The 26,189-nt window shown below is 48.1% G+C and overlaps 1 protein-coding gene across 1 annotated transcript in view; it reads right to left on the reverse strand.

Moving 5' to 3' along the window:
* Positions 1-26,189, reverse strand: part of BOK (BCL2 family apoptosis regulator BOK) — a 332,157-nt gene that overhangs the window by 159,990 nt on the left and 145,978 nt on the right. The window contains exon 3 of the mRNA XM_078665683.1: positions 1,281-1,444. Within this exon, the coding sequence (XP_078521809.1) occupies positions 1,281-1,444 (164 nt within the window). The remainder of the gene's footprint in view (positions 1-1,280; positions 1,445-26,189) is intronic.

The following is a 26,189-nucleotide window of genomic DNA, read 5'->3' on the forward strand; positions in this document are numbered from 1 at the left end:
AGAATTAGGGAAAGTTCTGTCATTGATCGTCACCTGGACACAAGCAAGATGTCTATGAGACTTCACCCAACGCTTGAATTATGAGGATACAGGAGATAACACAGTCTGAAGAGTTTCCTTCCTGGTTCCACAGTCTCGTATCAGACGAGACATATCTGCTCTAACAGTACATTAGGGCTCTGCAGTTGGCGGAGCTTAGTCTAGCAACCCCTCCAGCACTACTTCCTGTGCTGTTCTGGTCAATGTTTTTATCAAACCGGGGTGACCAAGCACTTTCTGGCAGTTTATTTTTATTCGCCTTCAGTTATCTCCTCTCGAGCCTGTATTGGTTATTTCTTATAAATAGGGCTCCCGGTTTTATGGTATTTATTTTTGGGTCATTTCCATCTGTATTTATCCATATTTATTTTTTTCGGCCATTTTATCTGTATTTATCCATATTTATTTTGTGTTTTTTGTATATAAGATGTAAAACTGTACATTTCCGCATCTATTTAACTGATAGACGTGCACTCATACTATAATGTCTGTTGTTTTTTAGCTATCTAAGCTGCCAAATATTACATAACAGTACATCCAATGGTAAATACTGGCATTATACCATACATGTATGTGACATATTGTGTTTTTAAAGAAATTTCATCCTGTTTTTTAATTTTCCTTGCTGTCCATCTGCTCAGCTGCTGGCCTATAATTCATAAAAGACTGCATGGAGAATTACTTAAAAGAAGCAACATTTTCTGTATTTATCCATGTTTAAAAATTAATTCAGACAGAAAACACAATTTCTGTCTGAATCTATCTGTAAAAATCCGTAAAAACGGAAAACAGGGAGCCTTACTTATAAAGTACAACTCGAGGAAAGGCTACCAACGTATTTCAGGGTGAAGTGATGATCTGTGGGAAACACTCCCTTTCAGGAATGTGGTCCAGTCTGGCACCCACAAACACTGCCTGCGCACCCCAATCTCCATAAGCAGCAACGCTAGAAGATCCAAAACCTGGAGCCCCAAGTTCTGCCAAAGCGCCTCGATCTTGAAACGCGGCTCCATCAGCATGTTCCAATACTGGCCCCCACGCTCGGCGCCACAAGGACACCATGCACCTCAGTCCTGAACTGCTGTCCTATTGCCAAACTCAAGTGTACTCATTTCATTGGCCTTTGAGGGATAAACGCTAGAATCTGCACCACTTTATTTTGCCACAGTGCCTTGCGTGTTGCACACAGATCACAGCAGCACGACTTCCACATTTATCTTTAGAGAACCGCATTTTCTTACCCAGCCTCCTCTTCTCTTGAGCCACGTCACCAGGGTCTTGCGCACAAACTCGCCCATGCAATCCACTATTGTGTGCACCATGGCAGGCTGCGAATGCTTGACGCAGTCCACTGCTAGACCTGCTGCCACAGCATACAGCGAGACCACTTTTCCCCACGTAATGCCTGCAATAACATAGAAAAATAGGGATTTTATGGCAGACCAAAATTAGTGGAAACCTATTTGCAAATGGGAAGGGGTCCGACTGGAACCTCTTTCCCTATGAAAACATTTCATTTTCTTTTTAGAAATGCATCCGGTTTTCCTTTATGGAAAACAGGCTGCATAAAAACATTTAAAAAAAGATTGCTTTAGCATTAGCAAAGCCAATAGGTCTCACCTATGCAAGAGCTGTTGGCTTTGCCAACGTATTTTAACCATATTGTACAACAATGTGGCTACTGTTCAGCATGGCTAAAAGTTAATAGTGTAGAGGAAAGTGTTGTGGAGGGCCGTGGAGTGGTGAAGAGTGGAGCAGAGTGTCGTAGAGTGGAGTGCCATAGAGTGGAGTACAGTGTCATAGAGTGCAGTGCCATAGAGTGGAGTGGCGTAGAGTTTAGTGCAATAGAGTGAAGTGGTATAGAGTGGAGGGGCATAGAGTGGAGTGTCAGAGTGAAGTTGCACAGAGTGGAGTAATGTGTCGTTGAATGGAGTGGCGTAGAGTGCACTGCCATACACTGAAGTGGAGTAGAGTAGAGTACACTAGCATGGCGTAGAGTAGAGTAAAGTGTCATGGAGTGGCTAGAGTTGAGTAAAGTGGTGTGGAGTGTCATAGAGTGGGGCGGCTTAGAGTGGCATAGAGTATTGTATAGTGGAGTGTCAAAGTGGAATGTTGTAGAGTGGATTGTCGTAGAGTGGAATGGCATAGAATGAAGTGTCCTAGAGTGGAGTCGCATACAGTGTTCTTGACTGACGTTTTGTAGAGTGGAGTGGCATATAGTGCAGTAGAGTGGCCGAAAGTGAAGTGGCATAGAATGGAGTACAGTAGAGAGTTGTACAGTGGAGTGTCATAGAGTGGTGTGTCATAGAGTGGAGTGTTGTAGAGTGGTGTGTCGTAGAGTGGAGTGTCATGGAATGGAGTGTCATTGAGTGGAGTGTCATCGAGTGGCGTGTCGTAGAGTGGAGTGTCGTAGAGTGGAGTGTCGTAGAGTGGAGTGTCGTAGAGTGGAGTGTTGAAGAGTGGATTGGGCTAGAGTGAAGTGGAGTAGAGAGAAGTGGCGTAAAGTGGAGTAGAATGTCGTAGCGCTGGAGTGTCGTAAAGTGGAGAATGCAAGGCGTGGTAGAGCCCTGCCATTACAGACAATACATTTTCAATTGAAACAACCATTACATTTGGACATAGAGTTATACTGTTAGAAAATAAACAGCACATAAATGATAATGTGTAGGCTCGTCCCGGCGGGAGCCGAACACTTTTTCACCTCCTCAGAGGGCTCCTTTGCGCAGGGACGGAGACTGGAGCGCGATAAAGCTGTGCAAGCAGTGGCGGAGATTAGCCATGGAGACACAAGCCCGAACAATATTTTCAATGAACATGACATGGACAAATCCGAAGGCTCAAGGTCGAGCAGTATGCATGAGGAATCAGATGTTGAACTCCCGGGCATTACCCCTCAAACTGCAGACAGCATAATCTGAAGATCGCACATCAGGTCATATGAAAAGGAATTGCCTACTGCTAGGAGAGGTCCTTTACTAACAGCTGCGTCTAATGGTGGCAACCTGGGGACAGTGTCGAAAAAGTTGGGTCCACTACTATCTACACTGATCTAAGAGAGTGGGGGAGGGGTCTGGGGAGATCTGGGTCCCACATGGTCAGCGTACACCTCCCACCTTTTATGATTAACTGTTCAAATGCCTTAGTTTGGATGGGAACTTGTTTGTATGTACCTGTTCTGGTGAGGGGGAGTTGGGGTGTTCTTATGGTTGAGGGGATTTGGTTTGGGGCCCGGCATGTCACTAGGGGGGGAACTATTCCGAGATAGACTGTGGCTAGCACAATGGGACCCACCATAGGTATTAAATGTATCTCTTGGAATGTTAGGGGGATGCACACCATGATCCGGCGTCATAAAATACATATATATCTGATCAGGAGAGGGGTGAAGATAGCACTATTGCAGGTAACCCACTTATCGCAGAAGGAAGGAGCTGCGTTACAGCGACGATGGAGAGGGCAGGTGTTTAATACTACATACTCAGCTTTTGCCAGGGGGACTCTGGTCTGGGTTCGCGCAGGAGTCCCTTTTCAGTGTGTTAGACAAATTCCAGATCCAGAGGGCAGATTTGTGGTGGTCTCTGGGAGATTGGCTGGACGGGATATAGCGATAGGAAGTATCTATGCCCCTAATGTAGATCAACCTGCATTTCTAGCACAACTATCGCAGACACTAGCACCAGTGTTGACTGGCGCTGTGCTATTGGGGGGGATTTCAACAGTATTACTGACGTCAACTTGGACCGCTCCCACCTGCCGCTTCCTGACACTCCCACACACAGAGTTGCTGAGGCTAGGCGAGACTGGCAGCACCACTGGGGGTTGACGTACACCTGGAGAGCTCACCACCAGAAGGAGAGACTATTCTTACTTTTCTGCCTTATATGAGTTGCAGAGTCGCCTAGACTCAATCCTGTGCTCCCCGGATGTGCATGGAGGGGTCACCCTGAGTGAATACTTGACTAGGACGATCTCTGATCACAATCCCCTGCTGGTGTTCTTGGACTGGGTACGGACTAGGCCTACAATCCCTAGCTGGCAGTTCAGATCGGAGATACTTGAGGATCAGGTGTTTCGAGCCACGATAAGCACTGCTATAGAGGAATATTTCCTAACTAATGCCAACACAATGACAAGCCCACTCATTGAATGGGATGCTTTTAAAACCGTTATTAGGGGCCGGTGTATTGGAGAAGTGGCGGGGGTGCGGAGGGTCCTCCTGCGGGATGTATAGAACGCAGAACAGCGGCTTCGGGAAGTAGAGAAGGATAGACCGGAGAGGGTGGACAAATGGCAGATCGCCTTGCGGACAGAGAGTCTATGGCGACGCAGGTGGAAAGGTTGCACTGTTTTGATTACAGGGCCTACACGGCTTAGGCCCATGCTGAGAGAGATAAGTCTGGAGCGTTGCTGGCTTAAATATACCTCAATATCCCACATTCTTTTACACCACAGGGAATCACAACGCGGTCGTTACAACGACCACGTTGTGATTCAGCATACCTTTACTCCGCAAGTCGGAACAACGACTTGCGGAGGGCGGGTGCTGGAAGTTGGAATAGTATAATTTACTATTCCAACTCCAGTCAGTGCGGACACTAGGAAGGTGTTGGATTTTAAATCCAACATCTCCCCCCGACCTCCGCAAGTCGTTATTCCGACTAGCGGAGTAAAGGTATGCGGAATCACAACGCGGTCGTTATAACGACCGCGTTGTGATTCCATGCGTGGTAAAAGATTTGCTGTAAACGTCCATCACCTGCTGGCTTGGCTGGCCAATCCGGCATGCAGAGGGTCGACGATCCTGGAACTGCGAGGGAGGAACGACGTGGTCTATTATGGCCAGCAAGATATTAACCTCCAGTTTACGGAATATTATACTATCTTATTCCAGAGTAAGCTCGACCCAACAGTGCTAGAGGAGGCGGGCTTTCTAGAGGATACAGAACTTCCTCAGACCGATGCTGATGCCGCTGAGGACCTTGCTAGGGAAGTCGAAATTGGAGAGGTGAGAGGCACCATAAAACACATGGCCAGGATCAGGACTCCAATGACGGATGGGCTCTCGATTGAGTTTTATTCAATATTTGTGACATTGGCTCCCCAATTGATGGCCCTATATAATAGAGCGAAACGAGACAGCTATCTACCCACTTCAACGAAAGATGCGGTAATCATCCTGCTTTTTAAACCTGGCGAGCCAGCTTGGGATCGTACTGCATATCAACCCCTCGCCATGCTCAACTTAGATTATAAGATATTGAGTCGCATATTAGCGAGTTGACTGATGATCCACATGATGACACTCGTACATGTGAATCAAGCGGGTTTTATTCCATCCAGGAATACCGCAATGAATATACGTAGACTTCTACCACTACTGGATGCGACCAAGTACAACAAAGAAGAGGCTTGCATTCTATCAATCGATATTGAGAAAGCGTTTGATAGCCTTGAGTAGCCATATATTTTTAGAGTCCTGAGAGCGTTCGGGCTGGGAGAAAATTTCGTAGCCTGGACGGCAATCCTATATTAGAATTCTACTGCTAGAGTTCGGACGGGAGGACTGATTTCAGAGGCCTTTGAAGTGGGCAGGGGAACGAGACAAGGATGCCTGCTGTCTCCCCTCTTGTTCACGCTGGTGGTGGAACCTCTCGCCGTGCAAAGAAGATCAGGCCGCCACTATCAGGGATTGGAAATGATGGGTCAACCCCAATTTATAGCACTATATGGGGACGATCTCTTGATGTTCCTAGCTAAATTTGGAGATGCCTTGCGGGGAGCCAAAGATCTGCTGGGTAGACTGGGAAGAGTTGCGGGACTTAAGGTTAACTGGTCCAAGACGTGCCTTTTTCCTGCTCTAGCAGGGAGGGTTGGCCCGCTAGAAACAACTGGTGTGATGTGGGAAAACAGATGCCTGACTTATCTGGGTGTTATAATACACCACAACCCTGCAGATTTATTACAAGGCTACATAGGGCGAGCAATACGAGGAACCAAAAGTAATTTTGAATTCTGAGGGACCCTCCCGCTGTTGGTGGCAGGTAGGGTGGCACTATTAAAGATGGTCATGTTACCTAGACTACTGTATTATTTCAGATTGCTACCACTCGGGATCCCGCACAGGCTTTTTGCCCAACTCAACACCCTAATCACAGGATTTCTATGGGGCACTGGGAGACGCAGAGTGGCGTTTACCACCCTGATGAGGCCCAGGGTGGATGGGGTCTTTGCTGTGCCAGATTTTGAAGCTTATTATCATGCAGCTCAATTACAGCGGTTCACGAAGTGGATGGTGGGACGTCTCCGGAACGTGGAGGACCCTGAGGGTTCAGATCTGGGTTTGTGGCTCCTATCCCACATGTTGTTGCGCCTCCCTTTAAGGGATGGGGAGGCCCCATCGGACCTACGGGCGAAGCGCCGATGTTGGAATCAGGCTTGTGGACGAGCACAAATAAGATCCCCGTATGCGCCAGAGATCCCGCTGTTGATCTGCGTGTCGCTGCTCCATAGTGGGGACTGGCATATGCTACGAACATGGGAGGAGGCGGGGATATCTGCTATTGGAGATCTCTATGAGGACAACACCTTACTCCCTTTTAATGCTCTACTAGAGCGATACGACCTCTCCAGAGGAGATTTCCTTTCACATGCTGCCCTGACGGCAGCTATCCATAAACATTTGCAGGAGGGGCGGGCGGACGGAACCCCCGACTTCCCTGGCTTGTCAGTATATAGTGGGAGCGTCTTGAACGATTAAAGCAGTCACTTGCCTCTACCGACGCATTACGCAGGAGACACGGCGACCCCTGATGGCCCTACGTCTCAAATGGGAAGCGGACTTATGCGAGCCCATAGATGAGAAACCATGGGGAGAATTGGTAGAAAGGGCTTGTAAAAGTACTAGAAATGCGCGCTTCCAGCTGATACACTTTTTTGTCCTCCACAGGGCGTACCTTACCCTGTGCAAGATTAACGAATATTTTGGGGCCTGATCCGCCTGCCCACGGTGTAGCCTTTAAAACACAGGATTTTTACATATGTTCTGGGAGTGCCCGCTACTGGGAGGGTTTTGGAGAGGGGTAACGATTAGTCTAGAGGACACGACAGAACATGACATAGCACTGACACCAGGGTGTTGCCTCCTAAACTGGTTCCCTCACACTGCCAGGAATAAGGTCACTAACAAATTTATAGACCTGGAATTAGTGTTAGCCAAAAGCGAACTCACTAGCCATTGGAAGGTGAAAAACGCCCCAGGTGTATTGAGATGGACAAGGGAGCTTATAAGGTGGGCGGATTGCGGAGGGATCTTTAGACTGCAAATGGCCCAGGGAACTGGAAGTGAAAAGACACTGGATGTGGCGAGAGCATGGGTGGCATTAGTAGAGTTGTTAAAGCAGCCGAGCGGCGATAACGAAGTACGTCAGACCCAGATGGGGGGGATTGAGTGCCTGATTTATTGAATGACCAAGATGGCTGCCTGAGGGATCGTGATGGCCGAAGGGGGATGTAATGGGAGCGATTCCTTTTAGGGAACTACATTACTTGGAATAACATGCCTGGTGCCCTGTAGGACTGATTAGCATTGCCATGCAAGGATTCAGGTGAATAAGCGACATTTTTGGGGGTTGGGGGAGGGTGGATACTGGGAGGGAGGAGGGGGGGCTTCCCTTGTTGGTTGTTACGGGTTTTATTATGGAACAGAACACTGAGTTGATGCACAACTACTAAGGGGGGTACAGAGTCTGACAAGCCCGAGGACCCTGGACTGCACTAGGTGACTCACCAATTCCTTGCAATGGAGCAAGACCAATGCCTCCTGGGGGGAGTCGGCCTGAGATTAATATGTATAGATGTAGAAGGTTGTTCATTGGAATCGAACTGTAAGTGCAGACTTACCTCTGTAATGCTACTGATTGCTTTATTACCAATTAATAAAAAAATCTGTTTACAAAAAATAAATGGTAATGTGTAGAAATGGCACAGTGTACGGATTCTGATATATTCTGTAATATTCACACAGTACATTTACAGGCATTTATATGTTGTTGTGTGCTAGAAAAACAACATTTTCTTTCACACCCCAGCTATCCAGCAAGATTGTCACATAAATCCTCTCACTTTGAAGTCAGAGAAAGTAAACTAAACACCAAGCTTCCTTGTAAGACAGAGCCTGACATCTGACCTCTGTCTTTGAATGCATAGCAAATGTAATACGATAAGAACAAAATGTAATGCCTGTTCACAGAAAGCAAGCTCTCGTCGAAGAATACAAGGAGTGAATCAGAGAGGGAGTGAACAGGCTTTGCTACATGGAATGGACAAAGACATTCTGGACAGCCTAAAACAAATAAAGCCAGCAAATAGAAAACACCCAAATGTGAGTTACAAACCACAAAGCTGATGGTAAGCAATGGGCAGAAAACATTCCAAAGAAAGCTTTCAGAATGCCCCCAAGAAATCCTTTTGCAATCAGAAAGCCGTGCTGTCTGTTAGGCTTCAAACTAAAAAGGAATCACAGTCATAGGGGTCTGATGACAGCCAGCATGCCACCATTTCTGTGATGGCTGCAATTCCTAGGGGGTGGCAAAGTGTGACCTACCTCATTACTATTCATGAGGTAGGTCAATTTGTGACCCACTAGGAATAGATATTTTAATAATAAAATCATACATTAGGAATTGTGATTTCCAAATTGCGATTCGGTAAGAATCGCAATTTGGAAATCACCATTCTTAATTATGAAACATCTGGCCCCATGTTCCTAAATTCCAACTCTCTTCCTCAACACAAACTGTGCATCATCATGGTGGTAACCAAAACGCACCTGCATCTTAGAAACTATGTTTGCAATTATGGAAGCCTAGTTACTTTTGTGGGCCTTCCAGCAGAGACGACTGCAAGTAGCCTCTGTGCCACCCTGCACTTAATAGTGCACTTGAAAAGTGTCAAGCGTTTCCTTATGAGATATGTTTTAATTGATTTTAATTTATATAAACCTTGTACATGTTTCGGGACCATCTTCCACTACCCCAGGTTAAACCCAATGTCCACGTCTTTCTGCTAATGTGCATTTGTCTAGTTTCTCTTATCTCCAATTGATTATTAGAAAAAAAAATTGAAAATATTTTGATTGCAGGATTCAATTATGGACAATAGTAGGTATAAACAGTACAGTAATCACATACCTTGAATTCACAGTCCATTTAAGGCATAAAATAACAAGCATAATGTCAAATTATTTTTGATTTTGTTCCCTACTGCATAAAACAACTCCCCCCTCCCTTAAACTTCCCCGGCACTTATACATTTCAACTATTACAACACCTGTACCTCAGTCGTATCCTCTGAGAGGGCGTATAGCCTTAATGTCTAATGGTACCCTGACACTTCCATTTCACTCCCTATTTCAACTGAACAGATTAACGGTATTGTTTCCCTGTCCATTTAGTCCTTCCTTCTTCTGCACCTGGTTACGCAGCCTCAGTTTCTTTTATGTGCGATCATTGATGTGGGGAGGGGGGGGGGGAGATGGGGGAATGCGGATCAGGTTGTGTGGGAGGGGGAGGGGGGTGGAGGAGGGAGGAGGGGGAGGAGAGGGGAGGGCAGGGGGGCGGGAGGAAGGAATGGGCAGACAACAGCTGTTTCGCTACTTTTGCATCTCTCTACTATTGCCATCATCAACTGATTGCGTCTCACTAAGATCAGTGCCTGATTCAAAGTCTGTTAGTATTGCATTCCAATCCATTGAGATGGGGGTTCGGTGTAATCCCTTATGCTCCTCCCGTTGCAGTTCCACACTCTCCGCCCTCCCCCACCTTATTACCTCCCCGTGCCAGCTGTCTGGGTCCGGTGGTCAAGCCGATTTCCACCTCATAGTGATTGTTCTCTGCGCCAATAATAGAGCCAGATCCACAAAGCGGGACACTACACTCCGTTTCTTTTCAGTAGGGCCCAACCCTAATATGCTATATGCCATGGAGGTGTATGGTCTTGCTGGTGCTACCCTTGTTAGTGTTGCATGTACTGTAGTCCAAAAGTACCCTAATTTTGGGCAGTCCCATATCATGTGTAGTAACTGTGCGTCATTCGCCTGACATCTGGGGCATGTATCTGGAGCATCCGGAAACATGAGGTGTATCCGATGCGGCATGAGGTATGCTCTATGTATGGTCATTAGTTGTATGAATTTAAATTTCGGGTTTCTCGAGACCTTTTTGAGGAATTTCAGGATTCTCTCCCACTCCTTGTCCCTAAAAACTCTTCCCATGTCCTCCTCCCAACGGTCACGGGTGGTTCGGAGTGAAGTTGCCCTTCCAATTCTAATGCCATGTGGCATCCATTTCGTTAAATGACTACCTGCCCCCATTAGATGCTGCATAGTGAGTAACGAGTTCATGGGTGGTTCCGCATTAGTCGGTGTCCATGTCCGTGTAATATAATGTTTAACTCTGGCGTATAAAAGAAACAACCTCCCGGGGGTCTGATGTGTTCTGTTAAAGTCCGCATATGGCATTATGGTGCCATCCTCAAAGAAGTCTCCCACTTGCGTGACGCCTGCGTCATGCCATGCAGTTAGTTCGAGTTCTGTTAATGCACTAGTTCCAATCGGAATCCCTAACAGTGGTATCGTGGGTGCATAGGATGTCTCCACGTTCGTATACCGCACTGCCTTTCGCCAGCAACTAATTGCGAGTCGGAGCAGAAGCGGTGCTGAACTGGGAAGTTTAGCCTTTGGTAGTAATAATGTATGAATGGCGCCTCGTGCTCTGTCTGCTGCTGTCATGTTGATCTCAGTACGCTAGCCATTGCAGTTGGCAGGCGTATCCATATTCCATCATATCTGGGACTCCCATACCCCCTTGGGCAGTCGGTAATTGCAATTTAGCAAAGCTAATGCGCCTCCTACCCGATCCCCACACCAGCTCTATTAATATCGTGTTTATTGTTTTAAACGTATTTGTGGGGATCATAAGTGGTAAGTTCATAAAAAAATAGAGAAGACGGGGCAAGACTACCATCTTGGAGATGGCCACTCTTCCAGCTACCGATAATGGCAGTGTGTTCCAAAACTGTACTTGTGCTCTCAGGGCAGTAATTGCCCTGCCCAGGTTTCCGTCCAACATGTCTTTCGACTCTCTGTATATTTGTATCCCTAAATACTTAAAGGTCACCGCTGCAGTCTGCAAGCGATATGGGGGAAACAGCATTTGTGCGTCCACTCTCGAGGCATTAAAACAATAACCATATGACTTAGTGTCATTGATCGTAAGGCCTGATACAACCTGAAAGTCCTCAAATATTTGTGGTATCGAGTCAAGACAATCCCCCATGTCCCCTATGTATAGTATTATATAATCCGCATAAGCCGATACTATATGCGTCATTGCATTCCTACGGATACCTCTGTGGTGAGCGAAAGTCCGGAGTTTATGTAATAGTGGTTCCAATGCTATGATGAACAAAAGGGGGGACAGCGGACAGCCCTGTTTAGTGCCCTTCTCAATATTCAGTGGTTTGGAGATACATTTATTAGTGCGTACCCGGGCAGTCGGGTGTGTATATAACAGAGTCACCCATGCCACAAACTCGGGCGGGATTCCGAATCTACTGAGTGCTGCCAACATATAATCCCACCTAAGGGAGTCAAACGCCTGTTTCAGGTCTAGGGATATGCAGCCCTCTGTTCCGTTTACCGCATCTTCGTGGAGCATTATTTGGCTAAGCCTGCGGAGGTTCATCGCTGTACTCCTACCCGGAACAAAGCCTCACTGGTCCGAGTGTATCAATTGTGGGACATAAGGGGCCAATCTTACCGCCAAAATCTTGCTGAGGATCTTGTAGTCCATGTTTAATAGCGATAGTGGTCTGTAGTTTGCCAAGTGGAGCCCGTCTCTACCAGGTTTCAGCAGTGAGACTATCAACGCCTGTAGCGTCGTAGGCGGAAGTCCGGCAGAGTTCAGTGATTCCACATAAAGCACGTGTAAATGTGGCGCAATTATGTCTACATACGTCCCATAGAACTCAGCCGGTAGGCCATCAGTCCCTGGGGCTTTACCTCTTGGCAACGCTCGGATCACCTGCCGTATTTCTGGAATCGTAATGGGGCGGGCCAATTCCTTGCTCTGGTCTGCCGTGAGGCACGGCATGGTGAGGTCCGCCATAAAGGACTCGTACTGTTCCTCCGACAATTGCGGGTGTTGGCCATATAGTGCCTCATAATATTCCTGAAATGTATTGTTTATGTCTAATTGTGTCTGCATTGGTGTGCCATTTTGGTTAGTCACTTCCATTATGGGGGTATGTATGGGCGCATCCCGCACCAATCTTGCCAACAAGGGTCCCGTTCTATCAGCCTGGGCAAGTTGTCTGCATGTATATTCTTTGTAATCTAGAATTCTCAGCTCCTCAAGCAATTAAACGTGTTGGATGTGTGCCTCTTGTAGTTGTGTAAGCCGAGCATTCGTGCCCGCTGCCTCACTCTCTAGCATTGCCAGTCTCCCCTCCACTTCCTTTAGTCTTTCCAGCACTGTGTACCTCATGCCCACTTTCGTACTCATCGCAACGCCACGTATGGACACCTTAAAGGCTTCCCACTCAACCTGTCTCGAGCTAGCTGTGCCTGCATTCAAGGTGAAGTATTGTGTAATAGCCTCTGAGAGGGTGGATCTTAAAACTGCATCCTCCAGTAGTTCCGGCGATAGGCGCCATGTTGGTATTGGGGTGGGGATCTTACCCCAGCGCATCGTGATATTGACCGGGTTGTGATCGGATAGCGTCTTCCCCATATGTTCAGTAGTCACGACAGACCCCAATAAGGCCCTAGAGCAGAAGACTCAATCTATTCTAGTGTGCAACTTGTGAGGTGGAGAATAGAAAGTGTATTCCCTGCGCAATTTGTTTTTGTTCCTCCATATATCTAGCAAATCCCAACCGTCCGCCCACCGAGTTAGTGCTTCCGCTTGTTTTCTACTTTCTGCTGTATGTAGTGGGGGATGAGACCGGTCAAGGGAGATATCCAGTACTGCATTGCAGTCCTCCCCTATTATCCAGGCATGCTCTGACCATTCAGCTAGTACCCTACTAAGCTTGGTGAGGAACGATGACTGGTCCGTGTTAGGTGCATATACATTGCCAAGTACAATAGGGGAACCATCCAACGTCCCTCTCACCAACACATATCTACCCTCTGTGTCCACTCTTTGCTCTATCATTTTAAAGGGAACAGAGTTTTTGATCCACACTACCGCTCCTCTCGAAAATGCGGAATAAGTAGTGGTAAATAATTGGCCTTTCCATTTCTTTTGTAATTTAGCACTTTCTGCACCATTAAGATGTGTCTCCTGGAGGTACGCTATAGTCCCCAGCCTCCGGTGTAATTGCGCTAGGATTCTATGTCGCTTGTGTATTGACCCCATACCTCTGACATTCCAGGTGCATATCTTATATGTGTTAGGAGTCTCCATGGCAGGGTGAATTCGGTACATAGTTCGAGCCCAGTACAAGTGTCGTGTATTGCATGATATTAGATTTCACAAGTGCCCACATCATAAGAAACCCTCTAACCTTAAGGTTTCCATCTACAAAGATCTGGGGACCGAACATCAACGCCCAACGTGGGCAACAAATAAACAAATTCGTGACTGCGCCTTGGGGGTGTGGTCGGACGCCCACACTCACTAAGTGGTCCCCGATACGTACAGTAAGTTGCACTGGATCCAAAAAATACCCTGTTCCTACTTGCCCACCTCCGCCCTTGCACATCAGCATCATACATTACCAACTGAGATCTTCAGTAGTCACAATTAGAATTCGTTCACCATTTGTGCAGTGATTTTCGGGAACAATTGCACACTAGTGACAGAGCCTGACAGTTCCGTGTGTGAGTCTGAATTGCCTCCCCGTTCCTTTCATCTCTGGCATCATGCGCCGCCAGCGCATCTGTCGTAAGAAAGGTCACTGGCGAGTTCGATCTTGGCTTGTCCTGTGTCTTCCGTGCTTTTGTACTGCGTTTCTCCATGATGCTGTCCCGTGCAGCGGGCCGCGCTTCCCCGTTTCGAGCGGACCCCTCCTCCCGGTCCTCCTCCATTGGATCCTGTGTGTGCCGCGGTGTAAGTGTCACTTCTATCTACTCCGAGGCCTCTTCAGGGGGAGTCAAAGAAATAAGTTTTGCTGCCGGGCATAATTTTTAGGCATGCTGGAAAAAGGAGTGCATACCTCAGATCACGTAGCTTGCGTTTTACACCCAGGAAAGTTGATCTGGCCTTTTGGACTGTGGACGTGAATTCCGGATAGATAGATATTGTTTTGTTTTTGAACTTCAAAGAAGCTTTCTCCCGGGCTGCTCTGAGTACTGAGTCTCTATCTTTATAATGCAGCAAGCGTGCAATCAGGGGTCTCGGTGGGGCCCCCGGTTTCGGAGGCATTCTGTGCGCCCTCTCCACGCTGTATAGGGGAGTAAGATCCGTAGGCCCCACCATTGTCTTCAGCCAATCTTCTACGAACTGCGTGGGGTTCCTCCCTTCGCTGCGTTCCGGTACCCCCAATATGCGCACATTGTTTCGGCGCGAGCGCCCTTCTGCCTCATCCACACTGTCTCTCAAAGTCCTGAGCTGCTGTTCCAAGTTCTCCAGTTTCGTTGAGTGTTCTGTTTGTTGCTGAATCAAATCGTCCAATGCAAGTTTGTGTTCCTGTACTTTCTCAGCTAGCTTGTTGTGGTTGGCTTTCAGAAACACCATGCCCGTCGCCATTGCATCCATCCGTGACTCCAGCGTTTCCCTCGAAGCCCGTATTTCCGTTAAAATAAGGTCCAACTTAGCCTCCTGTGTGTCCTTGCCCGTCGGAGGTATGATTTCGTTATTGGAAGAGGCCAGCGGGTCCTCAGAGCCAGTAGACTGCTGTTCTGCGTCCGCCACAGGTTCCTGGTATTTGAGCCTGTTTCAGCCCATGGTTGCGAGTGGGATGTTAAGTATATTCCAACGATTCGTGAAAGTGCTCCATTCCCACTGCGGTGGTCCGTCACTGCTCTAGGCCACTCACTTCCCACAGGACAATCCGGTATCCCCCGTGTCTGGTCAGGGGGGAGGGGAGCGCGGGGGGGGGGTTCTCCCCCATGTCGCTCTTAGCACCGTCACTGTTCACACTTTATGTTGGGTACTTTTGCCACGACAATAGTTGTAAATTTCCAACTTGCTATGCACAGGCTGTATATTATGCGGGGCCGGCAGGCAGCCGACTGGGCGGCAGGCTTCCTCTCAGGGGCTAGTTGGCAAACGTGCCTCAGTCCCAGACGCCTCACGCACTCTACGGAGCAATAAGGTAACAATGCAGCTTCTTGTCCGTAGCCAGAGCAGGTTCACTGGTTCCCCCCACCGTTGGCCATTCAAGCGCTCCCGGGCTGGGGGGGCAGTCAGTGGAGCCTACGCTTGGTGCAAGTCGGCGCCAATCACAGCAAAATGGCGCCCGACATTTTTATTCTCTCCAATGCCCGGGTAGTCACCCCCCCCCAGTTCAGGGTGTCATTCGCAGATCGGCTTCCGCCTCAACAACTCTCCCTTCCGACACCCCACTCGGTGACGCTCACCACTATTGTCTCACAAGCAGGGCCGCACCGCATACCTTCGCACAATGGCTCCGCTAAAGACGGGACTCTTCGCGGCGTCGTTCTCTGGGCCTCCGCTTGCCAGCCCGCACAGCAGCTCAGTAAAGTGCAGATGGTTATTGTCCTTTTCTGCGCGGGTCGTGGTGTGCACAGTTCTGGTCTTCGGAGCTATGGCTTACGGCGTGCACCGCACTCGGATCCGCTCCTCCTCCTACTCCAGGGCGCGGTCTCCGACAGTCCTCAAGGCCACACAGCGCCCGGCGGCGTTCCTCCCTTCCAGGAGCAGGGTTCGCCCCCAGAGTCACTGCCGTCGGCCCTTAGGATACTACAAGCTATCGGGCGAAGGTGGGTGTCGATTCTGAGCAGGGCTCGCAGGATAATCAGCAAGTATTCAGGGCATGGGACAGAGCTGGTTTAGATCGAGTCCGCCATGCTTGGCCCGTAGCCACGCCCCCCCCCATTGATTACTAGACATGTCGGACATTATGAACAACCCTTTCCTTCACTCAGTGCTTAATCTTTACATACTGCATCCTTTCCTGCCTTTTAGTAATCCTCTAGCTTTGGGTCCTTTAGGATTTACAAGACTCCAAGGGGTCTATTCACAAATTGCATTTTGTAGCTTGTTTAGGAGTTATACTACAAAGTGCTATTCATAAACCTAAGCGCAGAGCATTATTGCTCGCCTGGATAAAAGGTATTATAAACTAGGAAACAAACAGGGTCACATCTTAATAAACCTGCTAAGAGTGAAACAAAGATGTAGCTACATTACAGAAATTAGAAATGAAAAAGGGAAATGTGTACTTCAGAAACAGAGAAAGCAAACTGCTTTCGGAAGTACTACACAAACCTATATACAAAAGAGTACACTGAGCTCCGGTAGTGCCAAAATAATTTGCCCCCAGCAGATTAGCTAAATGTATCGGAGTCAAAAACAGCCTAAGTAGAAAAAAACAATTATTAAAGAGGCGATCCTAAAATCTGCTAGGTCCCAAGGCACCAGGGCCAAATCAATATGCAATATGCTGTAAGACCTAGTGCCCAACTCATGCCAATGTCCATGAAATAAACATAGAAGGAGCAGTGTCTTCCCACAATGTCAGAGTCCACAATTTGCGTCATACTGTTACGATACAGTTATATTAGCCCGTACCCCATTAGAATTGCAAAAGAACCTGGATAGGTACTCAAAGTTTATGGCTGATCTGGATTTAAAAATAAATATCAGCAAAACCTTCGTCATGAGGGTGGGATCGAGTCGCAAAAATAAAATGAGGGGGATCTACCTCAATAAGGAAAAAATAGCGACTACAGATAAATATTGCTACCTAGCGATAACAATTGACCATAAACTTTCATGGAGAGCCGCTGTGGATACACGCAAACTGCTCTTTCTAAGAGCCACAGCAGCTCTAACAAATTTTGCAAGAAAGTTGGGGAAGAGAGCACCCTTGGAAATGATAAAGATTTACAGGGCCAAATGTCTTTCTGTGGCTCTGTATGGGGCAGGTCTTTGGGGCTTCGTTACACTTGATAACATACAGCGGGTAGAAAATTATTTTCTCAGGTATTTACTAGGAGTACCTGGTAGTACGGGTACTCTTGCTTGCCACATTGAGCTAGGTCTTTCATATATCACGGACCTAGCAAGAATTGAACCACTGTTACTGTGGCATAGGATTTGGACCTCAGAAAAGGCTATTTTTACCCAGCTCATTCTCTCTGACTGTTTGAAAATGGATGATGCAAAGAATTCAAGGTGGCTGCGATATGTAGCGAGTTTTTTTCATGATCTGGGTTGGGAGCATTACTATTCTAATCCCTCCCTAATTCGCGAGCTACCGAGAAAGGTCCTAAAAAAGAAATGTTTGGCCCATTTAGAGGCTCTGAGATTAACAAGTGAGATAACGAAACCATCTGTTACTCATGCCTTGCTTACACAAACGGAACCTTTAATACAACCATATCTCACTTATAACACCACGAGTTATGAACGATATCTGTTGGTAAGGTTCAGAATGAATTTATTTCATAGATTGGTCGCATTTCCTACCAGAAACAACTGGGCAAAAGTACTCCTTCCTTGTCCCTGTGACGGCCTTTCGATACAGTCTACTTCCCATATTTTATTGTTCTGTACATTTTATTACAACCTTAGGAAAAAATGGCTTATACCCATTCTAAAGAGTAACGGGTTTTAAACAATATCGTCCAGCATTGCTGTTCCTACAATTGTTACAGGGTGAGCGATTGGTTTTTCTAGTGGCAAACGTCCTCAAAGGTGTTGTTTCCCATCGTTTGACCAATGGGCCCCCTCTACAAATAACTGAAACTTGAATTTTAAAGATCTAACAAGTAATGCTTAGGTATCTGAATTCAATTTGCAGGTTGCCAGTCGAATAACACTTTTAGCCGGCTGGCAACAGTGCGCTTTACAAGTTTACACATTACATTACATTACATACTGTATTTTTAATGTTTTATAAATGGTTAGATGATTGTATTTATCAATGATTATATGTATGTTTTGTAGTGTATGCTTTTATGATTTGCAACCAAAATCGAAATAAAGCAATATTGAATTGAATTGGCGTCATACTGTACCCTGGAAAACCTCATGATACCTGGGAGTCACGTAGACCAATTATATTTCTTATCCTGGATGCTAAAACCCTGGTACAACAGAAGCATCACGCTTTTGGTTGGTCCTGAAAGACCTACTGCATTCCGATCAGGCAGGGTTTATTACAGACAGACCAGGTGAATAACTGTCCTCATTCCTATTCAAGAACACTCTAGAGCCTCTGGCACAAAACTTTAGAGCCTTTTCTTGTCAATATTTTATCCCGTTTTGGAGTTTCATTTTGTTGTGTTATATAAAGGGGGGGAGGATATGTAGTATCCTGTATATATATGTATCATTCTCTCCTGTTGCTTTCTTGCTAGCTGCTCAGCCAGTGTGAATGTGCTGTGTGGAATGTTGGTCTGGTGATGATGAATGGAATGTTTGGGTGCCTGTGAGGTGAGGTGTGACAGTTGGAGTATGGGTTGAGCAGCAGACGGGCTGCTCTTGTTGGGGCTCCTCTACACGATCTTACTATGCTATAACTAAGACTAAATAAACATACTTTAAACTACATTTCAGCTAATGGACTTCATCATTACATTATATTATAAGAGGTCCCATTTTTCAATACCAAGTGCAGCAATGGGAGAAGATGCTATGACTTCACAGCACCAGTGATCTTCTACCGGGCTGTGGCCGTTCTGCCAGTCCACTGGTGTAATCTATGGTGGTTCCACCGGAGTGTGACTGACCAGGGTGTTTCACCCATGTCAGGAAAGAGGAAGATCTGGACTCTGCAGATCAATTTCCATAAACAACGTACACAGACCTTGGTTTTCAGCTTCACAATGTGTGGCTATGCTGAACCAATGATTTCCTTGGAGAGAGGAATAAGTCTAACCTCCCGTGGCTAGAGAAATGTGTATAAGGAAATTATTTGGTATAGTACGTAGACACCATTTATTGTCTAGTCATTGCATCAATATATCAAATACATAGTTATTTGTTCATGCTGTAGGGGCTCCAACAAAAGCGGTGCAGTGAACAGTTTTTACCTCAGTCTGTTTGGAGCTGTGGCCAAACGTCGTCAATGAGTCAACTGCTTTCATTGATGGCATTTGTCCACGGATGCAAACAGTAATAGGCCTTAATTCATCAATCCTTTGATGGTGTGTTTCAAATCTGGTTGTCTGACTGATTGTTTTGTGTCTCGCTATCCTGGCCCTTTGAGAACCAGAAGAAGGGTGAAGAAGTCTTTGTGACTCTTGATCATTGCTAGGGCCTCTCAATGGATCTGTACGAGTACCATGGATGCCCAGAGGGGTTTTCCTGGTGCCCTATACTGCCTGCTGCGCTCGACAGTGGCGGCCACCACAATAAAGAGGTGGTGAGGCGGGTGGAGGGGGTGCGGGAGAGCATGGGAGGGGGAGTGCGTGCAGGGGGTTATAATAAAAAAGATTTTTTTTTTTAACTACTTAATTGGAGTTGCCGCCCGCCTCCCGCGTCACGCTCGGCCTCATCCTTCCTGGTACCAAAAAGCACTGTGGCTATGTCACGTACTCCCTGCAACCCCTATGCTGCTCTCATGTGAGAGCAGGTCGGAGATAGGTCTGAGCAGGCTAAAAAGGCGCTACACTCAGCCCAGGGAGTCTGTGGGGGTTTCTCGACCCCAGCTGCTCATTGCAGCTGGGCTGGAGAAACCTAAATGAAACGGCCGGCCAAACACATATGTGCACTTAAGTAGTGCACATAGCCCTCCTCCTTCCCATGCCCCACCCCTCCCTGCACAAGCTGGGTCAGAGTCGGAAAATGAGAAATAAAACTGTGACATTGTTTTGTTTTTTATTTACTGGCTCTAAGCCAGGTAGTGGGGTGACGCTCCTCCGCCATTGCGGAGGAGCCACCTCTGGCACTTTCAGTAATTACCTAGGTTCACTGGCCTCTATAGACCATCCGGTACCAGGGGCTCAGCTAGACCATTCAACCCAGATTTTCTTCCAGGCTAAAAGCTGGGGCCAGTGGCATCCCTAGTGTGATTCCTGCATTGTTCTCGAAGTCTTAAGCCCTGTAGGGACAAAGGCTGAACCAGCATGTGTAGCAGCTTGTGGTCATGTTAGGTGTGTATGCAGCTGGTTTGTATTGTGTGTAAGGAATGGTGTTCATGTAGTGACATGATGTGTCTGTCTATGGATGGGCTCAGTCTGCATGCTGTAGAAACAGTTATAGTTAGAAGGGAGAGTCTCCATATTTGAGTCTGCAGCCATTCGAATATGAAATAACCCCCAGATTCATCAAAGTCCCGTTTTGCGAGTCCTTAATAGCGATTTTTAAGGAATCGCTATTAAAGACTCGCAAAACGGGATGCATGTAGAAATCGCAATATTTTTTGCAATTTCTACTGCTTCCTCATTTGCGATTCGGTAATTGCTAATCGCAAATAAGGAATGGCTTTCCCATTCATTCCTATGGGCCTAAAGCGGCCCATAGGAATGAATGGGGAGTCATTCCTTATTTGCGATTAGCAATTAGCGAATCGCAAATAAGGAAGCGATTTCAAGGGTGCCAGGGTGTCCAAAGGACACCCTGTAGCACCCCTGAAATGGTAAGGTACACTGGTGTTGCGCACACACATGTCCAAAGGAACATCCCAGCACTCTAACACACCCAACAGCCATTATACTGGCTGGCCAAAGCAACATGACCAAGAACTAGATTGAATAAAGCACCTAAACCCGCCAGCAGCACCGCGCCCTCTGAAAACTGCACAAACATCAGGCGGCATGTCTCCCAAACATAATGATGAGACTCCAGTACTTGCAGACTGAAACCACAGCATTCAAACATTTGTTAGACTGCAGCACATGCGTTCACAGGCACAAACAAGACAATCACCGATGTATTCTGCCTCCAGTGCCACACCCTCTGGAAGCTGCACAAACATCCGGCGTAACTCCTTTTGCACGCTATGATGACAGCCTCCAGTAGGCACACACAGACAATTATGAAAACACCACATTCAATCACAGGCTAGATTCCTTTAAATCCAATCACGCGCACACACAAGACAATCACCAATGTACATTGCCTCCAACGCCCTGCACTTTTTCCCATTTATGGAAAAGGTGAATGGTCCAGAGCACATACAGGTGAAACAAACACAATAGAAATAGATAGAGTACACCTCACACTGTCAGTCAGCCAAATAACTTTATTCGATTGAATCATAAAAGTTCACAGAAGAAAAAGGTATACATTCATGAGTAAAAATTTCTACACCAAAATTTTTTAATATACAGGACAAAGATAACATGCGACCTGAAACAAATGCAATAGACAACAAAGACACACTATACCTCACGCTGATGTTCTCTGCCTCCACTACCACGTACTAGTTGAAACTTCCCATTCACACTCACTGATGACTAATCCCAGAGAGGCACACAAGTAAAACTTGCGGTTTCGGGCCACAACACACAGGGCAGTACACTTACCCACTTTTCTTCTCACGACGGGGTACTACTCTTTCTCTCGCTCACATACACCTCCGAGTATTCCCCCATACATCCACAAGCAATAGGATAAATATCTTCCCCAATTTTGCACACCATTGGGTCATCCCCCATGAATCCTTCTGTGACAGTCTACTACTCTTCTCCACTTTTGCACACCATGGGGTACTCCCCAATGGTATCCTATGCAACAGAGTACTAAACGTGCACAATTTCACACCAGCAGCTGAGGTAGTGTTTTTCCCCATTGCACACCAAACCCATGTGTCTCATAGGAAACATGCTGGTAACACCATACTCTACACCTTGGTTCCTCCTCTACCCAGTCTTTGCACACAAGAATCCACACTATCAGTGTGTGAATCCAGGGGGCGTGGCCGAGCCAGCCAAGATGGCGGATACTTCTCCCTGAGGCTCCGGCTGCCGGCCCGCACAAACACCATTAATCTAGGCCCCTCGCACTAATAATCCACGTAATGGGCAGAATCTGAACCCTGAAGGTGCAAGGACCACTCCGGTGTGACCGAAGCCCCGGCGCATGAAATAGCAACACGTCTGGAGCACCCCTCGCGGGATCCCCGAGACAGACACACAAAATGGCAGGCCCACTGCGAACCGACGTGACCTGCCGAGGACCGGAGCGAACATACAGGTCCCAACAGGCGGGGAGTAACGGGGACGGTACGGAGGCTGAAGATGCCAGGTGAGAGAGTGGCGACCACTGTGACTGCCGAGGGGCGGCCAACACCCGGTGGGCTGCGGGGTGGGGGCCCCGCTGAGCTGCGACGGTGTGCTACCGTGATGGGAGCCCCCCCCCCGGGTCCCCTCCCTACCTGAGGAGTGTCTGAAATGGCGGGATGAACGGCGAGGGAGACGCTTTAAGGACTGCAGCGCAGGAGATGTGTTCACGGCGATCTGGCGCTGAGGCGAATCCGGGCCCCCAATGAGAGTCCCTGGGCCCCGCCTACAGTGCTCGCGGTGAGGACCGGATGATGACCCGGTTGCGGCTGAGCACACCCGCGGCGCAAGAGAGGCGCCCATCTACCATGGCGGGGGGAACAAAACTGAGCGCCCCTATCAGTGGGGGAAGTCCCACCCGGATACCCCAAGAAGACACAGACTGCACGGGGCCACTCCTGTAGCCCCTAGGCCCCGTGCATGCACCGAGCTCTGCGCGAGCTGGGAGAAAAGCAGAGATGGGCGAGTGAGGGAACAACAGCACACCGCTATGCCCGTACAGCACGCAGCCTGGGGATTTCTTGCCATTCCGACCCTGAAGGGGCAGAAAGCAAATCCACAGAGCCCCATATAAGGCACAGTGGACAGGCCCTGACACATGGTGACCCCCATTTCCCCCTACTTCACTTTGAATCCTAAAACGCGAGAGGGGGTAGAAGAAGAAACTGCGACTGGCAGGCGGGAAATGAACAGCGAGAAACCTTGGTGCTCCCATCCCGGGGTTTAAAAAGACTGTACAACAACCCCTCTCGCAGTGCAGAGGTAGAACCCAAAGCAGGCAACCTCTTGATACTGCTACAGGAGCACTCCACCACCAATACATCTGAAGTATAGTGGGGTGCCTAACAGTACTAGACACAGAACACCTTCATAGGACTGAGCCACCACCACAACCCCACAACCCCGCCAGAACTTCCGGCCACCTTCCGGGAACGGGCGATAAGTACCCACGTAGAGGTAACCTCCAGGATCACCACTGCTTGCCCGCACCACACTTGGATCATGAAGGGAGAAAGACCGCGCTGACCCCGGGAGAGCTGGGTGCTTCTAGGTGGACGCAGCAACGCAGCAGATATCCACGGAAACGAAGCCAGGGTCAAGCGCCATCAGTCGCCGCAGGCTGCGGGAAAGGAGCAAAGCCCCCCATCATGGGTCACCAACGCGCGGTGGGGACGACCCACACCTCAGAACAACAGAGAGCAACACCCCTGACGCCTGTGGTGACTAAATCACGAGAGGAACCCACTAGGGAAGACTCCATGTCTAGAAAACTAGACCAAGTCCTTGCTGCTGTAGAGCACTCCAGAGTGGCAATGGAAAACAAATTTGACGTCCTGGCCACTGATCTCAACATTCTTTGAGACGACCACAAGAAACTAACGGACAAAGTAACTCAGGGTGAAAAGACGATGCAGGCAGTGGAACCGCAAGTGCAGCAACACCACCACGCTATAAAATAATTGCAATCCCGCATCAAGGCTCTGGAACATAAAACAGACGATTTGGAGGGACGTTTTCGGAGGGGCAACATTCGAGTTATGAATCTACCGGAAGGGGCAGAAGGGGCCGACCCGATCAAATACATCACAGACTGGATTGCAACATTTACGCCCGCCAATGATTTGACCCCCTACTTCTCTATTGAAAGAGCGCACCGGGTCCCAGCTAGCAGACCTAAGCCGGGCCTGCCACCTCGACCATTCCTGATGAAACTACTACATTATCAAGGCAGGGACACTATTCTCCGGGCAGCTAGACAACATCCGGCGACTGCAAGTAGAGGATAAACGGGTGAGGCTGTTCCCAGAATATTCCCGAGCGCTGCAGCAGCAAAGGGCCACCTTCCAGGCGGTTAACCGCACCCTGCGTCAAAAGAACATACAATACGCCCTCCTATTCCCTGCCAGGCTCAAAATCCTCCACGACGGCACCACGCACTTCTTCACGGACCCAAAAGGTGCGGACACCTGGGTAGAACAGCATATGTCGCACCCTACGAATGCCACAGACACACAAAACGGACGACCATCGAGACGGTCGGGCGACAATTCCGAAGAGTCACCCTCATACAGCTCAATGCGCGATCCAGCCTGGCTGGGACCGGCTCCCCGAACCTAACGCAAATCACCGCTGAATGCAGGAAGGCGTTGCAGGCAGTGGCCGCCCTGGATCCCACGGAGAGTGGGGTCGGACGTGGAGGGAGGCCCACACCTGTTCAGCTCCGAAGACTAGGGCAGTGACGCACCTGCATCCCGAGAAGGCTCAATGACGCCTCCAATAGTGACCCCTCAAACGGCTGACACACTGATATAATAGACTAATAGAAGCCCGGGGTGCACATCGAGAATAACACAACCCGGAACTGAACCACACACAAGCGCAATGCCATCCAGTCACGGGGATGTAAAGCTGCGATCATCAGAACTTACTGCAGCGATTGCAATGAAGAGTGTTACTCCAACCCAGCGAAAGCAACCAAGAACAAATGCGGTGCAAGTGGGCACATTCCCGAAGTCTCTTATGAATGTGCGGCCGCGCTGGCGGAGATCGGGGAGATGAAAAGCCACTACCCCACAACAACGAACTAAAGTCTACATATGACAACCAGTTGGGACCTATTGCCCTGAGCAGTAGGTCCCCCAAGATGGGAATGTTTCCCAGATTTTCAGTTTGTCCCCTTTGTATCCTTAATTTCCCAGATATCCTCAAGCGGGTGAGGAGAAGAGAATGGACAATGCAGATTTTTCGGAGAAGGTGGGCGGCAGGGGGTTGGTTTGGTTTGTCGGTTGAAGGGGACAGTACACCTAGAGAAGACCACGGACTATTCTTATGACACATGACACATAAAGTACCAAACATAGACATAAAATTTGTCACACTAAACGTCAGGGGTATGATTTAGCCAATAAGCGATACTCTATCTATGCCTATATTAAGAGACAACAGGCCCAAGTGGCCCTCCTACAAGAGACACATTTGACGGAACAGGAAGTAGGCCGCCTGCATAAAAAATGGCGGGGCATAGTCTGCCATAAAGTACTCTGCCTACGCCAGAGGTACACTTGTATGGATTAGACCAGGGGTGTCATTTAAAGAACAAACTCGACTAATAGACAGAGAAGGGTGATATGTACTCATGACAGGAGTATTGGAGGGTCAACCGCTACTCATAGGATGTATATACGCCCCCAATGTGGAGCAAGATCAATACTGGGACAAACTTACAAGCGTGTTGGCTCACCACACAGCGGTCCCATGGCTCCTGGAAGGGGATTACACTTGCGTACTAGATGTACACCTAGACAGGTCACATCCCCCACCAACACGCTCACCGGCACACAAACAGACTGAATGCTTCCGTAGATGGGTAGATCACTGGGCGTAGGTGGATGCCTGGAGGGCACGGAACCCAAATACCAGGCTGTACTCCTTATACTCCATCCCCCACAATTTGCGAGTTAGACTCAATAGGTTCCTGTCCTCCGCAGAACTCCTGCCCAAGATGCAACATGCCGACTACATGGGCAGGATAGGGTTGGATCATGACGCACACATAGTGACCCTTAGATGGAGACCACCCCACCCCCCAGTTCCAACATGGAAACTACCTCAGGAATGTCTCACCGATCCGGCCTTCCACCAAATCCATGGGGAATATATCCAGGAACACTTTCTACGGAATGCTGGGACAGCCTCCTCCAGAGCAATAGAGTGGGACGCATATAAAGTTAGC

The sequence above is a fragment of the Lissotriton helveticus genome, chromosome 11 (assembly GCF_964261635.1).
Source record: "Lissotriton helveticus chromosome 11, aLisHel1.1, whole genome shotgun sequence".
NCBI classification, from domain to species: Eukaryota; Metazoa; Chordata; class Amphibia; order Caudata; family Salamandridae; genus Lissotriton; species Lissotriton helveticus.